General features: G+C 45.1%; 3 protein-coding genes across 3 annotated transcripts; all 3 read right to left on the bottom strand.

Moving 5' to 3' along the window:
* Window positions 1-1,690: 1,690 nt before the first annotated feature.
* Window positions 1,691-6,824, bottom strand: rbm15b (RNA binding motif protein 15B). The gene has a single exon (XM_085407695.1). It carries the CDS (start codon window positions 6,274-6,276, stop codon window positions 3,739-3,741), a length of 2,538 nt encoding a protein of 845 aa, XP_085263821.1. The 5' UTR covers window positions 6,277-6,824; the 3' UTR covers window positions 1,691-3,738.
* A 299-nt stretch (window positions 6,825-7,123) lies between these two features.
* Window positions 7,124-13,692, bottom strand: manf (mesencephalic astrocyte-derived neurotrophic factor). The gene is made up of 4 exons (XM_085407697.1): window positions 13,493-13,692; window positions 11,792-11,919; window positions 9,297-9,438; window positions 7,124-8,900 (listed from the first exon to the last, which is right to left on the bottom strand). The coding sequence occupies exons 1-4, from the start codon at window positions 13,578-13,580 to the stop codon at window positions 8,716-8,718; spliced, it is 543 nt and encodes a 180-aa protein (XP_085263823.1). The 5' UTR covers window positions 13,581-13,692; the 3' UTR covers window positions 7,124-8,715.
* Window positions 13,693-15,306: 1,614 nt separating this feature from the next.
* Window positions 15,307-20,336, bottom strand: oser1 (oxidative stress responsive serine-rich 1). Its single transcript, XM_085407696.1, has 4 exons — window positions 19,972-20,336; window positions 18,765-18,874; window positions 18,495-18,611; window positions 15,307-17,581 (listed from the first exon to the last, which is right to left on the bottom strand). Exons 2-4 carry the CDS (start codon window positions 18,839-18,841, stop codon window positions 16,702-16,704), a joined length of 1,074 nt encoding a protein of 357 aa, XP_085263822.1. The 5' UTR covers window positions 18,842-18,874; window positions 19,972-20,336; the 3' UTR covers window positions 15,307-16,701.
* Between the last annotated feature and the right edge of the window lie 2,368 nt (window positions 20,337-22,704).

The raw sequence follows: 22,704 nt of genomic DNA, 5'->3' as shown, positions 1-22,704 counted from the left end.
TGAACAAAGTATTACTGCTAATTTGATCATAATGATCACGCGTTATATTTTAACCATGAGAATTATAAAGTAAAATTCTTCGTAAATGTGCTGGACGTACTGCATCACAGTCATTTATTCTGGGAGGTGTGGAAAATATTTACAGTGGACATGGACATCGTAACGTCCAGATTACCAGGAGCTGTCTTCACGGCACAGAGCGACAAACCCACCTTCTTCAAATCAAATAAACTTGATGCCAAACGTTTGTACTACGTTTAATAAAAGTTTCCAGAGGTCATTCAGGCCACATCTTCACTGTGAAAAAGGTTGTGAAACATAAACCAATACTGGATATTTTTTATCATCATCACTCTGTAAAAGTAAAAAACGAAGTTAACTTATAATAGTTAAAATATGTTTTCTGTCAGAGAACAAAACTTTATTTGCAACATACAAAACTATCAGAACAACGTAAGCATGTTTCCTGTTAGCAAAGCTAAATGCAGGAACCGTCGAGCCTCAAGTTTAAAACTATTTTTTCAAAATAAAAAATAATAGCTAGTTCAGCACCTTGACCTTGGATGACCTCTAGAAACGTACTAATATCTTTAAAATGACAGCAGCACAAATGTATGACATCAATTTTGTTTGATTTAAAGAAAGGGGGGGGGCATCTTCACTCACATCACAAACCTTTAAGGGAAACTCAAACAAGTGAAATCTGATCAATTCTTTTCATTGATTGACTTATTTGTTTATTCATATGTTAGTGTTTTCAAGCTGTTTTTTAAGGAAGTGTTCAAATAATATTCAAAGGTGCATCCTGGAGAGTTTGAAATGTTCCCGCCATAATTTTTTAATTAACGCTTGGAAAGACTAAAAGTACGGAAGCCCATGAATGTCAAGAAAAGACAAACTAAAACAGAAAACATAAGCTGTCAATTCATTTTCTTCCAATTCAGCACTGCATGGAGGCTAACCATCATTATTAAATATATACAAATTTATTTTTATTTTATTTACAAGAAAGATATTTTATCTTTTAGTTTAGAAAGTCAAGCTTGTGACTTAATTACAATTTAGTTTTAAGTCAAAATTTAAAAAAACAAAAACATAAGAACAGTTATTGCCATGATTTTCTTGCCGTGATATATAAAAATCATGAACAAACGTCAAAGAAGTGGAAACTGAAAAAATATAATTTTTTCAGGACAACTTTGATTTTTTTATTTTTATTTTTTTATCAAAATGAGAGAAAATACCAGAATTTAAACAACACACCGAATCATTTAATTATTTAAAAATAAAACTCATGCGTTGGGTCATAAAGCCAAAGTTAATTTCACTCTTTAACATTTTCATTATGACTTTGGACATGACCGAAAACGAGTAAACAAAAAAATAAAATCACGGCTAATCTTCATCCTAATTTTTTGTCTTACTGGCATTAACAGGCTTCCTTATATTTGTGCTTTTCTTCATCATCATTAAAGCATAAACACGGACCGAGTCGCTCTCACACCATCGAGCTGTATAAGAAACTCAGTTCAGCTCAACTCAAAGCTTCTTTACTTTTTCAACTGTTTATTCTAATTACTGTAATTTACTGGCTTCATTATTTATTCCGCCACATTTTCACCTCTCACATAATTTAGTGTCAAACTGTTTTACTCATTACATCTGAATGGTCTTAAAATCAGCCCTTGAATCATTGGTTAAAAGGTTTTATTTGACTAAAATTGACCAGAAAAATGACAATTTAAGGGAGAAAACATAAAAACAAAGAAGCAGGTGTGGATAACAGATGGACTGATGTATTAAAATCCAATAAAAGGTATAAATGTGTACAATATAAAACCAGTAATATGATCAAACATCAGCAGCTTCCTGGAGAAGCTGGCGTTTCTTTTTGTTTTGTTGGCTGACAAAACCAAACTTTTTTTCCTGCATGCAACATCGAACACACTCGTACAGCTTCCAAACAAAACACCTGGAATGATTTTAAATTGATAAAAACACTAACTAACATGAACTTTACAGCGGTGGGGACGGAGGGTTGGGAATCCACCGGCCTCACTTAACCAAAAAAAGTCCCAGAAGAAGCCAACAGGGGGAGACAAAGTGCCGCTTCCCCCTCGGTTTACAGTACTCTGAATAAAACCACCCGGTGCTGCTCGGCTCGGACATTCGGGGCAGCTCGGTACAGGTCAGAGAGCGCACGAAGACTCCTGTCGGGGTTTAGTGTTGTGTGTAACAGCTTAGAATAGAAAAAGTGCTGCTCTGAGCGATAAGTGTGTGTACTCGTATCGTGAGAAATGACAGTTTAGTCTGAGGGTACTTCCTGCTCTCAGTGTCCTACTTGTGCAGATGTGCTCAACAGCTGGCGGCGACTAGACGATGTGAAAACTGAGCAGTTCGAAGAAGAGCACGAAGCAGAAAAAGCCTCAGTAATTATTAAAATAAATCCTCATCATTAACAAACAATAAGAACACTATGAAGTAGAATAACCAAACGTGCTTCCTGACGTCACATTTATGATTCTCAAAGCAAATCTAATGATATTAAAAGTCAAAAAGGAGTAAAATGCAGTTTTGATAAAAATAAAATGTTTGAATTAAATTAGATGAGGCCTCAGTTTAGTCAATCAGATGTGAAAGTCTGGAGAGAAACATCAGATTTTACATTTTACTACTATATATAAAATCCATACATTTCAAATCTTTAGACTCTGATGATTTAACGTCGGCTTGTTCCGTTATCGTGACTCCAGATAATCATGAAAAAAGGGTTTTTTTGTGTTCTTGTCTTTAATATTTTATCTCTGAGCTTCTGCTCTTCTTGAAGCACACGTTTAAAAAGGCGCAGCTTTTGTTTTGAAGGGGACCTTTGTCTGTTTCCTGTTTGTATTGTATTTTCTCATCATTTAAGGATACTGAAGTGATCAGAGGATGAGGGCGGGGTCAGCCGACACCTGAGCTCTGAGGGGGCGTGGCCTTTATCACATTCAAGATAAGGACAGAAATACATGAAGTCAAAAATGTGCTTTTAATCTTAAATATCAAAGTGACGCATGGATTTTAGAAACATTACTTTCCAAATCTAAAACTTCACTTTTTTATTTAAACATCCTACTTTATGTTCTGTACCTTTGACACATAAACCACAATAATTTATAGAAATAATGATCAAACTTTTTAAGGATAATTTTTATGCTGTGGTTTTACAGCAAAGTTTGACTTTTTTAACTTTGTGACTTTAATATTAAACTTTGGTTTTATGTGTTCAACAAGTCAAACATCCAGTTTCTGTATTAATTCGGACTTTTTTTAGTCGTGACCTTTAAGATCGTTTTGGTTCACTGCTTCATGATTATGTCTTATTAGAAGTGAATATTTATTGTAATATTTTTCCTGCTTTATTCTGTCTGGCAGTCGGCTGGGTCAAGTTTCCCCGTCGATAAGGTGGCGGCGGCGTGTTTATAATCGCACGGACACGTGTAACAAACGGGCATTTCTCACGATACGACTTCCACAATAAACTCTACTTCCTGCCGGGACCAAGCACTGCCTGCGTGCAGCGTTTTAGCCTCATTTAAGTGTTTTATAATAACGCATTTTCCACGAGCCCCCGAGGGCGCCGCAGACGTAGTGTAGCTCGCCGTGTTTCATTCATAACATACTGAGTAAAACAATAATAATGCTTTTCTGTCTAAAAACAACATGGAAGTATTCCTCTGCGCTCACACCTGTGCAGGTTCAGTTAGTGTCATTGACGATCACAATAACCATGTGCTCCTCGTCCAGGTTACCCACAGTCCTCTTGGCAGCCTGCAGGTACTGCTGCGAGAACTCGCCGGGCGGAAAGGCGTACAGCATGGCCCCCGGCGCGCCCTCCTTTACAGCGGGGAGGCTCACGACTCCAGCAGCTTCTTTGTTCCGCAGGTACGTCACCAGGTGACGGAGCAAGCGCACCTGCAGGCCCGGCTCGGGGGCGGGGGCCTGGCGGTCGACGGGGCCCTGGAGGGCCAGCAGGATGGCGAAGTTGTCCGGGCGGCCTAGTTTGATGCGGCGCGACACCTCGTCGAGCCGGGTCTGGTCCATGCGGAGCCGCTGGGCGATCTTTAGCTGGCTGGGCTGGTTCTGCAGCTTCGGGCTGTCCTTCATCACGGCGCTGAAGAACGCCGCCCCGCCCTCCAGCAGGTACAGGTCGGTGGGGAAACTACTGTTCTTCAAGGCGAAGAAGCCGTGCCACGTCTTGGAGAGCGCCGTCTGGGCGAACTCAGACAGCGTGCTCGGGGGGGAGGTGGTGTTGGTGTGGATGGCAGCGGGGGAGCCGGTGGTGATGATCTCGCTGTTTCGATGGTGGTGGTTGTTGTTGTTGTTGTTGACGTGGTCGCTGGAGGACCTCTTGCTGTGGTGGCGGCCAGACGGGGGATCTTCTTCACTGGCAGCAGTGGCTGTGGTGGAGTGCCGCACCCCTCCGCCGCTGTCAGGGGAGTGGTCTCGTGGCTCCGTGGTGGAGTCCGGCGCTCTGACCCGAGCTCGGTCTGGGCTCGCATCAGGAGAGACGGTGCCTAGTGGACCGCGAACCCTGGACCTCACCCTCTCCTTCTCCCGCTCCTCCGTCTGCCTCTCAGCGGACACGCTCCTGCTCCGGCTTCTTCTCCGGCTCCTCCTCTCCTCCCGCTCCTTGAGCCAGCGCTCCCTACTCCTGCTGCGGCTCCTGGCTCCTCGCCCGCTCCTCCCGAACGCTTCCACGCCTGCCGTCCTCCTCTCCAGGCTTCGTGTGGGGCTGGTGGGGTAGTCTCTCTCCAGCAGGGCCCTCTCCCGCTCCCGGAGGGAGAGGAGGCTGTGAGAGGGCGGCGACAGGCGGTCCCTGGCCCCCCTCAGCTCCCGCTCCAGGCTGCGATGGTGGCTGTATGCCTCCCCGAGCAGGTCGTAGTGAGAGGGCAGCGCCACGGGAGGCTGGTAGCCAGGAGGAAACGGACGAGAGGGGCTCTCCTCCACTTTGGCGAAGTCCACCCTGAGGCGGCGCTCGGGGCCCCCCAGAGGAAAGCCCCTCATCTGTGTGCAGGCGGCCTGAGCGGCGTCCAGACTCTCGTACTGAATGTAAGCAAAGCTGTCCCCCTTCACATAGTCTATGTTCCTAATGCTTCCGAAACGGTCAAACTCCCGAGCCAGGGCGGCCAGAGAGTTCCCGGGCCCCAGCCCGCCCACCCACAGCCGGGTGGTGGGGTTGGCTTTGCCATAGCCAATTTTTATGGGGTTGCCTCCGATCAGCCGCCCCTGCATGGCTACTTTGGCCCTGTGCGCCATGTCCAGATTTTGAAACTTCACAAAAGCGTAAGCCCCGCCCTGCCCACGTGAAGGACGTTTAATCACCACATCCTCTATGATGCCATACTTGTCAAAGCCCCTCCTGAGTTCGGCCTCTGTGACGTTACCGTCCAGGTTTCCAATAAACAGGTTGCTGGTGGCCCTCTGGTCGTCCTCAGGTTTTAAATCCTCCACCACGGGCATGGGGGGGAAGCCGTAGGGCCGACCCCGCTCATCCAGCATGCCGTAATAATCCAGCAGCCTCTCCCTCTCCCGGCTCAGGCCCAGCTGCTCCAGGGCGTAGTGGCGGGCCCGGAGGTCCCTGATGTTGCTCACGCCGGGCACGGGAGGGGACAGGGAACGTTGTCGGTACGGGTAGGGCGCGTGCACAGGTAAATACCCGACGTCGGGCGGCGTGGCGCTCCGCCTCCTCACGTACATGGGTTCGATTTTAAGCTGCCGATCTCCCAGCACTAACCTGGAGGACTTGGCGTGCCGGGCCTCCTTGGCGTCCTCCGGGTGTCGGAAATTGACGTAGGCGATCCGGCCCAGCTCGGGGGTGTGCGACAGCTTCACGCTGACGTCCCCGAACTTCTTAAACTCGTGGAATAGCGCGTCCTCCACGTCCTCGTCTGACACCTGCGAGCCCAGGTTGCTGATGAGGAGCGTCTTGTACTCCAGCGTGCCCGGGCGGGAGGCTGGAAGCTCGGCCGCGGCGGTGCGGAGGGGCGGCCGGCCGAGCAGGCTGAGTTCGTGCCGGTGGTGGAGCTCCAGGGCGGTAGCCCGCTCCTCCCGGAGCCGCGGCTTCTCCCGCTCGCGGCTGCGGCTCCGGCGGTGGTATCCCCGGCTGTCTGCCAGCAGCAGGGCCAGCGGTGGGGGCGGCGGTGGAACCTCCTCTCTCCGCGCACTCTCCCGCTCCCGTATCCGCTTGGCGGCGGCCCTGGACGGGCTCGCCTCTCTCCCGGCCTGCCGCTTCATTTTCAAAGGATGATGGAGCTCAAACTTTTCGGAGCCTGCGATGGGAATCCGGGCCCGGGCAGCGAAGTCCAGGCCTGTTAGCGACGCTGAGGCTGCAGACGGCAGCTACGGCAAACACACGCTTCTCCCCGGGCCGCTGGGTGACCGCACACACGCCGAGAAACGAGCACAAAGTCGGTTAAAAACATATCAGCGTCGGAGGGTCTGCACCAGCGCCGCCATCTTGGACAATAGGAATGTGCGCGTTCCCTCTGGAGGGCGGAGACGTGATGACGCAACCGTGGCGGACGTCATGACGCCGGACGCGTTATTATGGAGTACAAAGTCGGGGCTAATTTTATCCTGCTGTAAACTGCACTTCTTACATATTTATTGGATTTTATATTTAATTTTCTCTCTTCTCCACTAAGCAATTACAACATTCATGAGTATCACTAAAAATGGCGATTCTTTGTGGCCAATACTTTATATCATTCATGCACCTTTATTTCTCTGCTTTGTTGCTTGTTGGGATGTGCACAAGATCTTTGTTCTGTAATTTTCTGTTTGAAATAAAGACATTTTGGGGGGTAATTTTCCAGCGTATTCCCAAATATCCAGGAGTGATACAGGGAGTAGTAGTTCATAGCTAATGAGAGAAATGCTTTCATGTTTTAAACTAAGTCAGTGGAAAGTGTTCGATCATGCTCAGGAGAGAAGAACAAACTCATGTTTTTCTGCTTGTGACTGGTTTTCCTCCAGCTTCCTTCCAAAGGCAGGCATTAGGCTTTTTCAGAAGCAGCGGTGTGGAGTGTGAGACGTAGACAAAGTGCTACACAGGTGTGAGTGCATCACAGAGAGCAGGGCCTGGAGCTTTTCATATTTTAATGAAAAAGTAGAATAGTACAGTTGTAACAAATGACACTGCCTTACATGAAAAGTCACTGTGAGACAACAGCATATTTTAAGTTTTCATTTTTCATATGAAGCATCACACACAGCTTTTATCACCACCTTTAGCTACAGGTCATCCGTTTATGTCAAACAAAACAAGTTTCATCCAGCGTCCATCGAGACGCCGCCGCAGTCCAGAGTGGAGGGGCAGTTCAGTTCCACCACATGTGAGAGAGAACACGGTAAATGGTTGTTTCCCAACGTTTACGGACCACGAACACATGAAGTGTCTGAGTGAGCGACATCAAAGGTGGATGTAAAAAAGTCAGAAACTGTATTTATTTATTAGAAATTGAAGAGAAAAAACCCTTAAATATTATCCTAAATAAAGTTTCCTGCTTTGCTGACAGTCACCCACACTTGTCATCGGTGGTTTGAAGTTTTGTGCTAATCTTTTTCCAAGAGCCGTGAAGTCCAGCGCCGCACTCGACCCGGGGCCACTCGTAAATCCTAACAAACCCGAGCGGCAAGCACAAATGATCCAAACAGCGCAGTAGAAGTGGGAACGTTCCAGGGAAAAGCAGGGTTTTTTCTGTACTTGACACCAGAGAGGATGGTGGAGGAGGGAGGGAGGGGCCTGAACCGTCATTTTAACCTGAGGGAGGCGGAGCTTTCTCACTGGCCGAGAAGGTGACGGGACGATTCTGCAGAGACCTTCAATCTAACGAGAACAGAAACACAAACTGCAGCTTTCCTGAAACAGATCACGGCAGGGTGGAGCTGAACAAACACTCAGTATGTCAGGATCACCCACAAGTCTCAGTACATCCACCCGTCCTGCAGTCACCATGGAAACAGCGGAGCTCATGTCAGAGGGGATCTGTGGGAGGAGCTTCTCCGACCAGAAACTTTAAACGTCTCCTCCTCAGGAAAACTTCCAGGTGACATCATCTCCCAGTGTTCTCCTCCTCTCCGCCACATGAGCCTAGCTCTGGTATCTTTTCTGTATCTGAGTATTTTCCCCAATTTAAAGGAAACGCCGCTCTGAGCACCTGTTTGGGAACCAATACGATGGCAGCGATCAGGAGATCCAAACCCAATCATCTTATTTTAGTCTGGATTTATTATTTTTTGACATTTAGACAAATGAAAAGTAGCCGAATTCTCCATCAGCAGCTCCTGTTTTGATCTTCACATAAATGTACAGGTAACTCGTTACAGGTTTCTCCATGTTTGGCTCCTCGGTCACTCCAGGCTCCTCTTACTGTTTGAATTTCCCTCATCACGGCTCAGTCGCACACACTTAGAATTTATAAACATCCGAGTCAATGTGGTGAAGAAAACTGGAGGTCTTATTTAGGCAGTCACTGTGAAGATTATTAACTACAGCTGCTGCTGGCTCTCCCTCACTTAGAAGTACAGATCAGGACTACGCTAACATCTATACTTCTGAAACTGCCTCTTCAAATATTAAAAAAACAAAACAAGCATGCCCAACAAAACTCCCGCTCCGCCTTCTTCTCTGCGCTGGATTGCAGTCTGATCAGAGTCCATATATTTATGTTTTTACAGGTCTGTCCGTGCGTTGGCGGCTGCCGGCGCGTACTTGGGCATCAGCTCTGTGATTTTGCGGATGAAGTCGGACTTTTCAGCGCAGCCCTTGCACGACTCGCCCCACTCCTCCAGGATCTTCTTCAGGTCCTTCACTTTAAGCTTTTTCAGGTCCACTGAGGTCAGGTCCAACTGTTTATCTGCAAGGAAAGCAAGAAAAAAAAAATCAATAAGACTGAAATAATCAGAGCACGGCTGATTCATGTGGATTCATGAGTCCACGTGCTGTCTACGAGCAGCTGCGCCGTCTCTGTGAGCGACAGTTTATTCACGTCAGCCGTTTTTAAATCATCTCAGACACTCACCGCTCTTATTTTGAAGGGTCGGTACTCATCGATCAGCCACAGTTAAATTGATGATTTCATGTATCAAACAAAGGACGTATTTTCTTAAAGCTGGTTTATAAATAAAATATAATTCTATAAATAATACACCAGCTAAGCTACTATTATTTTTTTTATTATTATTGTTGACTTCCTGAACTGTGGGGCTCAACCGTTTGTTAGGCGAGAAGATCCGCACTCTTCCATCCTCACCGTATTTCAGCTCACAGATCTGGCCGTCCTTCTTCTTGAGCTTCTCGCAGATCTTCTCCACGGGGACGTGGTAGCTGAGCGGTTTGGAAACCTCATTGATCATCTTGGTTGCCGCGTCACTCGTTGCACCGATGTAGTAACACTGAACAGGGAGGAGAAATCAAAAAGTTAAAGACGAATGAAACACGAGCGGCTTCGGTCACTCTGCTGGATTCTGCTGCGTCACGTGCTAAAATAGAAAACGTCTGCTTCAAACGGTTCATCATAAGAGTCCATTTACAAAAACCAAACACAGGAAGGTCTCTGTCCCAGGGAGCAGCGCTGCACCCCCTAGTGGTGGCAAGCTGCCCAAACACAACATGACTGAACTCAAACATTTTCATATAAACTGCGATCACATTCACTTACACCAGGGGTGTCCAAACTCCGGCCCGCGGACCAACTGCGGCCCGTGATCCATTTTTAATTGGCCCGCAAGTAATTTCATAAATAGAATAGAATATGGCCGCACTTCAACTTTTGCTTGAGTGCATTGCACTTCTTAGTTTTAACACCAGGGGGAGCTGCTGTTGATCAAGGCAGTTGCTCCACCAAAAAGGACATCACAGAAGAAATTTACCCCCAAGTTACTAAACATGGCAGAACCAAAGAAGCGAAAAGTAGAAAAGTGAGTGCAGAACATTTCAGACACGGTGGGAGAGTGAAGATTTCTTCAAAGAACTCAAGGGGAAGTGTGTCTGTTTGATCTGCACTGAGACTGTGGCAGTTATGAAAGAGGATAATGTACGACGTCATTATGAAACCAAACATCAGGCCTGTGCATCCGACACTGGTGCCGAGCCAGAGCAGAAATTAAAGCAAAGCGTAGCTCTCCTGCAGGGTCAGCAGCAGTATTTATTTCGTGCTCAAAAAGTCCAGGAAAAGGCTCCAATAGCGAGCTGTGAGGTCGCCCAACTCATCGCGAGACATGGTGAGCCTTTTTCAGATGGAGACCTCATAAAACACGGCCTCATTAAAGTCACCGAAATAATGAGCCCGGAAAAAGTGCAGGACTTCAACAACGTCAGCGTGTCCAGAAATCCAGTCGTGCGACGCACTGGAGACTCGTCAGCCAACATTAAACTGCAGCTGTCTGATGAAGCTGCGCTTTTGATTTTTACTCCATTGCATGCGATGAGAGCACCGATGCCACAGACGCCGCACAGCTGCTATTTTTTTGCGGGGAGTGGACGAGAGCACGAGCGCTTTAAAAATATATTCCACAGTACCCGTGTGTTAATAAGCATGCATGTGCACATGCTTCAAATATCAATAATACGCATGAGTCTTGTCACTACTCTGCTTTTGTGCACCACTTTCTTATATGCGTTTTTCTTGTTAACACGCAGAGTACACACCGCTGTGCACAGCGCACGCACACGTAGTCAGCTGATCTCATCTGATGCAGATCTGCTCCTTGATCAAGAAACATTTGTCCGGATTTTTGGCACGAGTGGCGTCGGATCAGCACCGCAGCTGGACGGCCCGATTTACATACCCAGCGCAGCTGATACTCACCAGAAGAATTTACTAAAATGATGCACTCCTGTTATTAAGTCCAGTTCAGTCTGTTAATGTCGATAATGGTTTCAAACGAACGTTCATAGGTGTGTTGCTGAGCCTAATAACTTAAACAACAAACTTGAAATGTACCCGTCCCATCTTTATTGGTTTTTCTCTGTGCTGTAAATCTTCTGTCTAAGAAGAAATCTGAGGCTGTTGTGAGAACGAGCTGCCAAAGCTTTTTCTGAATAAATCAATAAAGATCCATTTATGGAAAGCTGTGATGAAGGCAGTTTTGTCTTTAATTATATTCAACAATATAACATATTCGACCACTTTTAAGTGATTTTTCTAACTTTAATACACTAAAGTTAAGGTTATATATCTAATTTCTAGTAAGTGGCCCAGACCCTCCTATATTTTTATGTATGTGGCCCTCAGTGAAAAAAGTTTGGACACCCCTGACTTGCACTGTCTGGGTGTTTAAACAGGAGAAAACTAGTCTGAAAGTCAGAAAACCAGCAAAAAAGATTCAGCTCACAGACACTTTCCACATCAGAGAGCTGCAGGTGCTGATCCTGACACCCGGGCTGTGGCAGGTGACATCAAACCATGGTGATAAAATTTGAATAATTCGTTTAACTGACCAGGATTATGGTTGTGGGGGGAGGGGGGGCATTTAATCACACTCATTCCTGTAGCTTGTACTGCAAAACCTTAGAGGACCATCTGCCTCCATCTCGGCACATCCTCCTTCACTACATCCATGAATCTTTAACATTTCCACCATCCCTCCTCTGCACAAACCATCTCAGCCTCGCCTCTCTAACATTTCATCTCCTCACTCTCATTCACACACACCTGTTCTGACATGTTGAATCTCCAGCTCAGGTTCATTTTAATCGATCCAACCACCTCCAGCTTCCAGAAACATGTAAACGCGTTTTACTCACAAAGCGATTTTCTTTGCCTTTGGTGTCTTTGCAGCTCGCCGTGAGCGCCTTCTCGATGTCTGCGCTGTTAAACTTTACATCCTTGTCCTTCAGCGACTGATAAAACTTCCCCAGGAAGGTCACGCACACTGAAACAGGAAAACAAAAGTCAACTCGATGAGCAGTTAAATCTTTGTGTAGAAAGAAAAACACAAGCCAGTCACAACAAAGTCCCTCATCTTATTAAATATGTAGTACCGTACAATCTATATATAGATTAGATTTTCCTTTATTTAAAAAATAATTAGGATGTTTAAAATGTGACGACTTCTTATTCATTTTTTCCCTCATTGAATAAAAACTGAATTTGACACTTTGTCAGATAAAAACTTAGATTTATGTTTTTCACAAACAGTCTGTCATCATACAGAAATGACAACGGACGTACGGAGCCGTCTGCAACCTGAAAGAGTAACTGAAAGCAGCAGAGATTTACGATAGAAACAACTTATTCCATATCAGGAATGAAGGAGAACAACTAGATGCAAATACTGACACTCGCAGACTTTCTGAAAAGACCCTGCGCACTTTAATTGGAATTTGCTGGGAGACTGAAAGTTAAATTCAACAGTCAGTGAGAAATAAAACCTGCATGTCTAGAATATCCAGTCAGAGCTGATTAAAACACAAATAAGGTTTAAAAGAGCTTATTTTATTTAAATTAGACCACCACCAGACCTCAGGATGATTCCCACTGGTGGGTCAAAAAGTGATTTCCAGTATTTAAACTACTGTAAATGACTTGTTGGCCTACAACCTCTGAACCATATGTCAAACACACCTCTCCTGATAGAAACAGAGATGGCATGCTATTTTAAGCCAGAAGGAATATTTCTGTCATGGGTAGAAGCTCCATCAGTCTCTGTCAAAGCGACTCTAATATATTCTTTATTTATAAATGTAAAACTCTCATTGACATTAAAAAGAGAGATCAAGCCAAGAGGGCAGCAGGAAGTAGAACAAATGTAACATAACAGTTATATTGAGATAGTTTAAGTGGCCAAGAAGGACTGGCTTGTTTATAATGTGGAACAGTATGTACAATAGTTATAAAGTCATAATGATACCTGCAAAACACTTCATTTTATTTTATATCCAACCTATTGGCACATCCTGTTGATGCTGACTATTTATAAATATGAGCAAAGATATTAGACTTAAAAAAAACTCACTTTGTGGCACAAACTGGGGTCCTGATAGGCCCCTGACTTTAAGGCTCGTTGGTTTTTACACTTCATTTACATGTTCTCAAACACAAGGTCACTTTTTAAGGTGATTTCCAACCTGGCTACAACAGCCAATCCAACCATTTCACAGGTGAAGCTTCAGACTTTTACATCCTGATGTTTGATTCTGTGTCAGCCTGCAGATATCCCGTCTGTGGCTCGCGCTCACAGGATGCTGCCAGGTGTGTCTGCAGGTGAGTTTTGGTTTACTGGAAGTGATGAAGCTCGTTATTCTGGTAACACGGGAACATTAGCTCTGGATGCTTCCTCCCCCCTCTTTTTGGAATAGTGACACCCCTGTAAACACCAGCTCCGCTCCCTTCGCCACGGTAACCCTGGCAGTGGACTTTAGACCGCTTTCGGGTGGAGGTCTTTGAAAAGTTGTTGAACCCTGGTCGCTGTAGCTAAGCTAACTGAAGCTAGCACACGGACCTACCTTCACAGTCTCCTTCCTTCAAGGCTTCGGAGGAACCCGGCACGAGAGCGAGGGCGAGCGCCACCGACAACCCGCTCAAACACAACATTTCTGCGAGGATAAACACTCAGAATGCCGCCCGGTTAACCGCTGTTGGACAGGGAGACTCCGCACTCATGGACCGCAGCCGCTTCTGCACAGACGCCGGTAAAGTGAACGATCAGTGTGGTCTTTCCGGCGCCACGTCACGCTACGCCAGCACCTCATTGGTCGAGAAGTCCGACTCGTTCCGGAGTCCTCCACGCATTCGTCTCTGATTGGACGGAGACAGAGCATTCCGGGGACAGCGTCCAGTTGGCGCCGGCTGATTGGTCCACACCCTCACCGTGCTCCCATAATGTATGTCAGCGGAAGGCGACTAGTGGCCCGTTATGGAGGACAAACAATGCCACATTTACGAATAAATACACAACTAGCTTTATAAAAACGACATTGTTAGTGTAAAGGGACAATCACAATACCGTTATCTTACTTTAGGAAATAAATAAATAAATTACAAAACAGCCTGACAAAAATGAAACTGGTGAAATATAGAGACACATTTTGATTTCATCATTTTTATTATGAAAGTTTGTATTTAAGATTTTCATTGTTAGTCTTGACATTTATCCAAGTATTTATTAGTCTATTTATATCATTTTTCATCCTCCATGGCTCAGATGTATCTGTGATATTAAATCCCAGTTTACATCTTCTATTTTATGATTAAAAATATGATGAAACTCTTCTGTTGGGCAGAATCGGGTAAGCATAGAAAGTAATCTCTCCTACAACAAAATACTGGCCCAACCCAGTTTTAGCCAGAGGCAAAATTGTAGTGCAAAAGCTGCGGTTTGGTTGCAGGTAGGTCAGAGAAAAATGAAAAATGAATGGCTTGGTAAATGGCCTGTATTTGTATAGCGCTTTACTAGTCCCTAAGGACCCCAAAGCGCTTTACACAACCTGTCATCCACCCATTCACACACTGGCTTCATCAACAGTTCACAGCGTTTACTGTTTACAGTCAGAGACTGTGTTCTGAGAGCTTCCTGATATAAACATGGCTTTTTACCTGGCTATATCACCTTGGTAACACAGTAATACATCACCTGGTCTGGAGCGAGGTAGGTTCATTTCTATCTTAAAATCAACTGAAAGTGCCACATTTTCCCTGATTGGTACAGCAGCTCAAACTGTGCCTCACACTGTCACTGGAGATTACATGTATTATTTTGGTGAAGCAGGAAATATAGAATGTTTTTATAGTTTACTCACACAGACTATCTATTCAATCAGATAAATTTCCCTTTAATCTGTGACAGAAGCATTTTTCACGTTTGCGTTTTTAGACTGTGGGACTTTTAAATGGATCCAGCTTAAACTCTAATGTGAGGCTGGAGTTAAATTGTTTTAGTGTGCCAAAACACACGTTTAGCATTTTTATGGAACAATAATTTGTCATATTTCTGCAGTGTTGCATTTACTGTTACTTTTATTATGTTCTTTATAGATTTTAGACACCATTTTATCATGATATAACTTATCACTCAAGCAGGTGACACTCATGGGGATCAATTTGTGCACAAGACACGGGAAACGCCCCTTTTTTGTGAGCGTGCCCAGAGCCTAAAGCAGAGAGCATGGTTTAAGAGACAGTTGTTGATAACTGCCATCTGTGACTGTGACTGGGGCTTCAGGGTTTGTGTTGAAATTATTTTATTACTCCCTGTAAACTCCGTGCGAGCATGTTAGAAAAATCTCTGATTAGCTTCATTGACACGAGTGAAGACGATGAATTCTCCATTTTTTACTTCTTTATTGAGTGAAATTAAATCCAGACGGGCGACTCCTGAGGTCGCCACAAACACCAAAAACAGAATCACACTTGGCATGACAAGTTCGCGTGTTCCTGTCTTCTGCAAGACCCAGCACCAGGAGCTTTGGCAACTTCATTTGTAAACCGAAAACAAACAAAGAAAGAAAAGTGATCCACAGGGCACAAAGAGAAAGGCGAAACTAAAGCGAAACAGCTGGCTGTGACGAGTTTCTGTCAGATTTAGTAAAAATCACAGAAAGACAAACAGAAACATTAAACGTGGGTTAGTCTATTCTGTGGCCATCAGCCACAACATTAAAGCCGCCTGCCTGACACGGTCTGCACACCTACTGACAGTCAGGCTCCAAAATACGACAGCTTCTGGTTATCAGAGTTACTGGATACGAAGCATCTTTAAACAAATCTGAGAGAGCGTGCTATCAAAACACGTTGGATTCAAATATAATCCACTTCAACACGTTTGAAGCGCAGTCGAAGGCTCTGGGCCTCATTTCTGGATTATTTTTGTCACATTAATCTCACCGTCTTGTAGTTAGTATCAATGTTTTTCCTACATTTGTAGGTATGTGTCCTTTCACTCACCCGAAGAAAAAAGAAAGACAAAAAAAAAAGTTGAATTTTTATAACTTAATGATTTTTCTAACATTCAAAAGTCACACCCTCCCCTACTGCAGGCACAGCGGGCAGCCGTGCACCTCTGGTTGTGGGTTTACAGGCTGACACTGTGTCACTGACCCACTAAACCAAACTTATACTGAATTTATGACAATTATTCAGAATAACGTTTAATCTTCATGCAAATTTATGAGAATTTCATGAGAAAAACAGCAACCTGTCTCTGTGCATTAGCCCTGTGACAGACCTGCCTCTGGCCCTATGTCAGCTGGAAAAGCCTCCAGCCCCCCGGCTCCACCTCCAGAAAGGTGGGTTAAAGTTAACGCTAGCAGAGCGCTAGCAGGATGTGCTTGGACCAGCTTTGAAACGGCAGCCTGTGGCCCCCGGGGCTGGTTCCTATGGGCTCAGGGGCCTCTGTGAATTGGGCTCCCACAGACCCTCGATCGGGCCAGGAGCTGTTTTGTTTTGCTGCTGTAACAGAGCGTGGGAATATAACAGACGTGGATTAACAGAACGTCACAACTTAACATGTGGATCTCACCTATGAGTGGTTCTAATGTTGTGGCCAACCTTTGTCCATTTAAATGAAACTTTTATTCCTAACTCTTCCTTCTACTAGCACCTTTCCTACTTTCCTCCAAGGCCAACTTTTCTCTCATCGACAGAAAAAAATACCCTTGTTACCGTCTTATCATTTTCCTTATCTGACATAATAATAGTGGTAATAATAAATCTGACTCTAAGTGTACATCATCTCGGCCATGTGCGACATCTTTTTGGGGATGTATAAATAATACTCCATGTAGCCAGAAAGGTCCTCTATTGTGATGTCATCCACGTAGGCGCGCGCCTGCTCTGAGCAGGAGCGAGGGGAGCCTGACGACAGCGCCGGAGACGCCGCCGCGTTACAGCTGAGAGTTCTGGATGCTTCCTCGCTGCTCGGCAGGCTCCTCTCACACTCCGATATGACGTTGCGGAGCCCCGTGAAGGAGTAGACTTCCACACCGTGCCACCCTTGATGATGGCACTGACACTCGACCCCCTGCTTGCCGTCCTCTTGAGACTCTGATCTGCTTCTCTGGGCACAGGAACAGGCGGCGTGGGGACCCTCGGCAGACCTGCCACTGTGGAGTTCGGACAGAGCTCGGAAGTCAGCAGCCTCTGCCGGTCTGGATCTCGGGGATGTTCCCGTTCGGGTTTCGCTGCTCTGCGGGCTGCTGTCCTCACTCGACTTTCCTCCGGCCAGCCCGGACGTAGCGGTGATGATAGTGGGGATCTCTTGTGAGGACTGTGGGGAAGCCACGCTTCTAATATGCGTCTCATAAGCAGCACAGGATCCAAAAACCAGAGTGGGGACATGCCCGGGTGAGCCTGGAGAGGAGTGCTCTTTTGGGACCGGGATGGCCACGGGCGAGGCAGCTAGTCCGTCTGCTGCCGGACGAGGTGGGGCAGGCTCAGGCGCGGCCAGGCGCTGGTGCTTCGGGCAACCACTAGGGGGCGACAGTGCAGACGCTCCGGAGGTGCTGCAGTAGGTGAACTTCGGTGGGTGGAGGATGGGCGACTTGGACCTGCGACGGCGCTGTGTTCTGGACGCTCCTCTGGAAGTTTTCCTCATGCAGCTAAAAGGACGAGAGAGAAAATCAAATATCACAAAGAAGAACTCCAAAATAAACACTCAACGAGAAAAGAGGCGTCACCTGAAAGACACAACACAAAGTCTGACCTTAGAAAAAACCCTCGCTCTTATTTTTCAGTCCAGATGTTTGCTGACCTCTGAGCTACAATTCCACCCAACCCCTGATGTCAGACAGACTTTTATCTCCATCAGCCTGGATCACAGCTAGCATCTGCAGTCCTGGTTCTGTTCTGAGGATCTGCTCTGAGATCAAGAGCCACTGTAACCAGAACCTGCAGCAGGCGGAGCGCCGGTGCCACTGTGCCGAGCTCACAGATGCTGCACATCAGAAGAAAGGCCACCAGCTGGAGAGGCAGCTGGTTACTGCTCTGTTAGTCAGTTTCATTTAATCATTTACTCTTTGCTGTAAAAACCAAAAAGTCACCAGTGTTGGAATATCACTGGCATGAATGAATACTTCTCCACAGACTGCCACATCTTAACATTCACAACCTTCACAGGTTGTTTTTAGAACAAAAAACAAAACAAAACACTAAACACGAGGGTTAGATCTCCTCCTCACGTGTTCACGTATTTATTAAACAAGCAAACAATGCCTGACTTAAACTTTATGACTCAGCTTAGAGTTAAAATAACCAGTTTAGCCTGTTTTTTTCCTAATGACGCTGAATAAAAACCATTACACTCAACTGGATTAGAACAGTTAAAGCATCCACCAGTTAAGAAAAGTCGAACCAGAGTGTCTGAGTCCTGAGGCTGTGTTTAGGATGGAACTGATAGAACGAAACGTGCCTCCTCTTCTTTTCTGACTCAGTGGAAAAAAGCTCACAATGATGGACACAAGTATCCACACTGTCTGTTCCTGTGATCGAGCGTCTCCCAGAGAATCAGCCTACCTGTGCCAGTTGTCTTTCGGGCAGCCGAGTTTGGGCTTCGCTCCGCTTGAGTCGAGACAAGCTCGCGATGTTGCTCTGGAAGTTACCGCCTCCGAAACACTCACAGCTCCGGGCAAACTGGAAGGAGAGAGGAAAGCAGAGTTACTGCCATGTGATTCGCTAAATAGACAAGGAGTCAAACAGGTGAACCTAATAAAGTGGCCTGTGGGGGTTTTAATTTTAAAAAATCATTTTAAAATAAATTAAAAACTTTTTTTGGCCTGTGTTTACCTCTCAGCATCAACCCTCAGCTTCTTGAACGCCATCTGCAGCGTCTCCTCCTCACAGTCCTTCCCTCCTGCCTCCATGGTGGGAGGAGGCCGCTCTGACCAGCCACCCAGCTACAAAATAGAAACACACAACAGTGTTTTGCAGATGAAGCCACACAGGTAAGTGCGCATCACGGTTTCCTTCACAGAGATTCCAATTTTAATTAAAAGTCACATCTGTTATCAAGCGGCGCTGAGAATATGCTGCTTAGTGGGAGCAGCTGTTCAAAGAGTCAGTATAATGAAAACACTGGACGAGTAAACAATATCAGAAAATTAACTAGAACTAGTCTTTAATCAAATCACACACACACACACACACACACACACACACACACACACACACACACACACACACACACACACACACCATCACAGAAGATGAGAAAGACAAATAATTTCAGCTCCTTAAAGAGGCATTTCTGTGTTTTCTGAGTCAACATTTTTTTATTAATTTCCAAGTAAATTAAATATCAGACAGACCTAAGTGGTCATAAGAAGGTATTTTCTGCCTTTCTAAAAAAATTACCAACTACTACTCCAGTAATGAAAAAATTCAATTAAAAATAAAGGCCATATTCGCTGATCCAAGGAGCTAAAATCAATTCTAAAATAAACAATAAATCAACAAACACTGAACTTTTGAGATTGTTGATATGTTATTGATCGATCAGCTGGGCTATAGATAATCCAATCAGATCGGCAGACGTGATAAACGTGACAGCAAACTCGGAAAAAACACGACAGCAGGGGTTCCGTTTCTGAAGGAAATATGAGTGCTATCCACCGTTAACTGAGACATTACAACTAATAACTCAGAGATCACTCCACAATGACACGCAGAGTTCTGTGAATGAGTTTAGCAGGCCTCTAGTTAAAGACGAGCGGAGCCGCTGCCAATAAAAACACATTACTTGAGATAAACCGAATAAATGAAATGAAACGTGACACCGAGAGATTAATGCACGTCTGTCGAGCTTTCGCAGTAAAATTAGACTTAGTTAATGCCTGAAACGCTGAAAATCTCTGCATGTAAAGAGCGTGTTTTCAAACCTTTTGCACTAATGCTAGCAGGCTGCTAGGCTAACTAGCTAGTTCGGCATTGGAGGTCATATTAACTGCTGTTAAAATGCTTGCAACACCTCTAAAATACAGGAGGGCATACTTACGGTTCAGGATATCCCAGTCACGGTGAAGGGAGAGAGGTGCCCAGGGCATAGAGGGGCTTTTCCTCTGAACGGGCCCTCAGATGTTGGTTAGCCAGGTAGGCTATCCAGAGCTACGCTAAGCTAAGCTAGCTTCAGGGTCTGAACGTTTTTGAGCGACTCTTTCTCCGGGACAACGAGATCTGTTCCTTCGGGGGGAGAGTGAGCACGGACGGTTACATGGAACCGGACACGGATGAATACGAGCCGTGATGAACTAACGGAGATAACAGCGCAGACATTCGGACTCAGTTCGAGACGTTTCTCTGTCCTCGGCTTGTTTACAGTCGAACCGTCGCAGTGACTCTGCAACAACGCACCCGCTGACGTCACGCTCCCGACAGCGAGCTGACGTCACTCTTCAAAATAAAACTATTTTATTTATAGAAAAAGTGTTCACCCTCATTTCTTTATATTTGCTTCCAGGGAGCCAGAGTGTATTTAAAGCTTCACAGCGCTCCAGCTTTATGATGGACGGTTAAGGCTCTTGTTTAGGCATTGGCTGCTTTTTACCCGCAAAGAAAGCTCCACAACACAATCTGGTACTTTCATTGTTGTAGTAACAGTTTTTATTATGCAGAGTATGTGTAAAGTAAACGGAGTTTCGGTAACAACAGGCCTGCAGATGTGCATCTGTACTCTCTGAATGCATCAATGAAAGCGACCACTGAGAGGCAGCCTCTGCTTTGGTTTCGCCGCCCGAACCGCAGCTTCGTATTTGCTCTCGGGGACTGCACAGTTGACTTTCTGCATGACCTGGGATTATTCATCTGGGTGTGTCATCTTCTGTTCAGCGCCCGGGGATGAAAAGGATCGTGAACTAAAGCAATCAAACCAGTTTTGGACCAAAGGAAACAAAAGGGGGGGAAACACAGCTGTTTTCAGGGCAGCCTGTTTGCAGTGATTTCACAATCTGTGGATTTCTCTCTCGTGTCGTCACTTACAGCGTGCAATAACACAGGCTGATAGTGGTTTTTTTTTTTTTTTTTTTTTTGTGGTTGGTTTGTTTGTTTGTTTTTAAATCAGGAATTCACCGTCAGAGGGATAAATAATATCCTTAGCATATGAGTAACTTGGAAAAACAGAGGTTGTTATGATCAACATGGTAAAAAAGGAACAAAGTGCATTCACTCAAGCAGGATCACCTTTCTAAAAACCAGCCCGTGGGAACACAAACTTGTGTCTGGAAATGAGACTAATTTGTGGTGCGAGTCGGACTCTGAGGTTTGGGGAACAAAGATCGAGGCTGAAAGCTGCTGTGACCACAAACCAGCAAAGTCTGTAAACAACATGAACCAATGGCTGAAAACACTGCGACTGCCAAACCTGCAGCTCTTCACCGACTTTCAGAGCTACTGTACAGCCCCCATTCTCTCAGATTACACCGAGAAATAAAACATCGTATAGACCTGGTTTCATCCAGCTCCCAAGCAGCCTGTACAAACTAGAAATGAAGCCTCCAACATGCATTCTTATAAAGGCCAGCAGGGGGCGACTCGTGTGGAATCAGATTGTATGGGAATGTTTGGGAAAAGAAATCTATTTCTAACTTGACTTATGAGGATAATAAAGACTTTCCAGATGTGAGGTTATGGTTTTAAGTTCCAGTTTTGGGTTTAAATCAATACAATGTGAGACCAGTTTTGTAAACAAGTATGATTTGGGAAGTGTGCTGTTACCATAGTATAGTTTTGAAAATATAAACAGCACATTTATGCTGTTTATGTATATCTTTGTATAAATTATCTATGATTTGTTTTTAAATGATAAAATCTCTGGTGCACCGTGCTCAGCATCTCAGTCAAGTGTGATAAGAAATTAGATTAATTAGATTCATTTGTTGTTCTAAATTGCGTGTTATTGTGTGTCTCTCTGTGTTAGCCTGGCGACCTGTCCAGGGTGTATCCTGCCTCTCGACAGCAGGATCAGACTCCAGCCCCCCTGCGTCCCTGAATGGGATAAGTGAAATAAAATGCAGAGATGAATGAGATATAAACCTACTCTAGTAAGAACGTGACGCAGTGTTTTCATGATTTTCACAACTTCAAATTTTGAATTTTGTCTCTGTTAAGACTGGTCGTCAGGGAGACCCTGCAGATTATTACTGAATGTAAATGCTGGCTGAGTGAGTGTGCAGCATCCTCTGTTCATCAGTCACATTTCACTGTCTAATGGTCCTTCAGCTAGCCAGCCACACAATTTTAGTAGCATTAACCTGAGCAAGCATGCTACTGTTAGCTACCTAGCCGTAACTTTGCTACACTGCATGAGTCTGGTGATGGTTAGCTCGTAGCACTAACTCAATTCCATTTTATTTATATAGCATGTCTTCATGTTTTCATTTATGTTGGAAGTGATAGCAGAGCTGTACGTTTGAATTTTGTCAGAAATCTCTCAGTCAGAACATGCTATATCATGTTTAGGTGGAAGCTAGCGAGCTAACTCCCTGCTAACTTCTAACTCTGTTAAACATCATAAATCCTGTTTTTATGGATGCCTGGATGTTAAACTCAATTGTTACACCTGGTAAAGCAGCAACGCTGATCATTTTATTAAAGATGAAAGAATTTAGACAGTTTTTAACTCTCAGTGATGCTGCAGTGTTCGTTTGACTTTGGGATCTGAAGCGGAGTTTGGACCCGGAAACGGCTAACGACGGCAGACTTGAAGGCCAGATACTGTATGGCCCTGAGCTGA

This window comes from Rhamphochromis longiceps, linkage group LG5 (assembly GCF_057381845.1).
Source record: "Rhamphochromis longiceps isolate RC_006_pf linkage group LG5, R_longiceps_female_GT1.1, whole genome shotgun sequence".
Lineage (NCBI taxonomy): Eukaryota > Metazoa > Chordata > Actinopteri > Cichliformes > Cichlidae > Rhamphochromis > Rhamphochromis longiceps.
This window is presented reverse-complemented; position numbering and strand designations above follow the sequence as displayed.

Excerpts from the sequence above, each read along its gene's own strand:
- oser1 (XM_085407696.1), bottom strand. The coding sequence starts at position 18,841 with ATGGAGGCAGGAGGGAAGGACTGTGAGGAGGAGACGCTGCAGATGGCG. Across the intron at positions 18,612-18,764 it reads CTGAGGGTTGATGCTGAGAG|TTTGCCCGGAGCTGTGAGTG; the intron begins GTAAACACAGGC and ends CTCTCCTTCCAG. Across the intron at positions 17,582-18,494 it reads CCGAAAGACAACTGGCACAG|CTGCATGAGGAAAACTTCCA; the intron begins GTAGGCTGATTC and ends TCGTCCTTTTAG.
- manf (XM_085407697.1), bottom strand. The coding sequence starts at position 13,580 with ATGTTGTGTTTGAGCGGGTTGTCGGTGGCGCTCGCCCTCGCTCTCGTG. Across the intron at positions 11,920-13,492 it reads GAAGGAAGGAGACTGTGAAG|TGTGCGTGACCTTCCTGGGG; the intron begins GTAGGTCCGTGT and ends TTCCTGTTTCAG. Across the intron at positions 8,901-9,296 it reads GATCTGTGAGCTGAAATACG|ATAAACAGTTGGACCTGACC; the intron begins GTGAGGATGGAA and ends CTTTCCTTGCAG.
- rbm15b (XM_085407695.1), bottom strand. The coding sequence starts at position 6,276 with ATGAAGCGGCAGGCCGGGAGAGAGGCGAGCCCGTCCAGGGCCGCCGCC.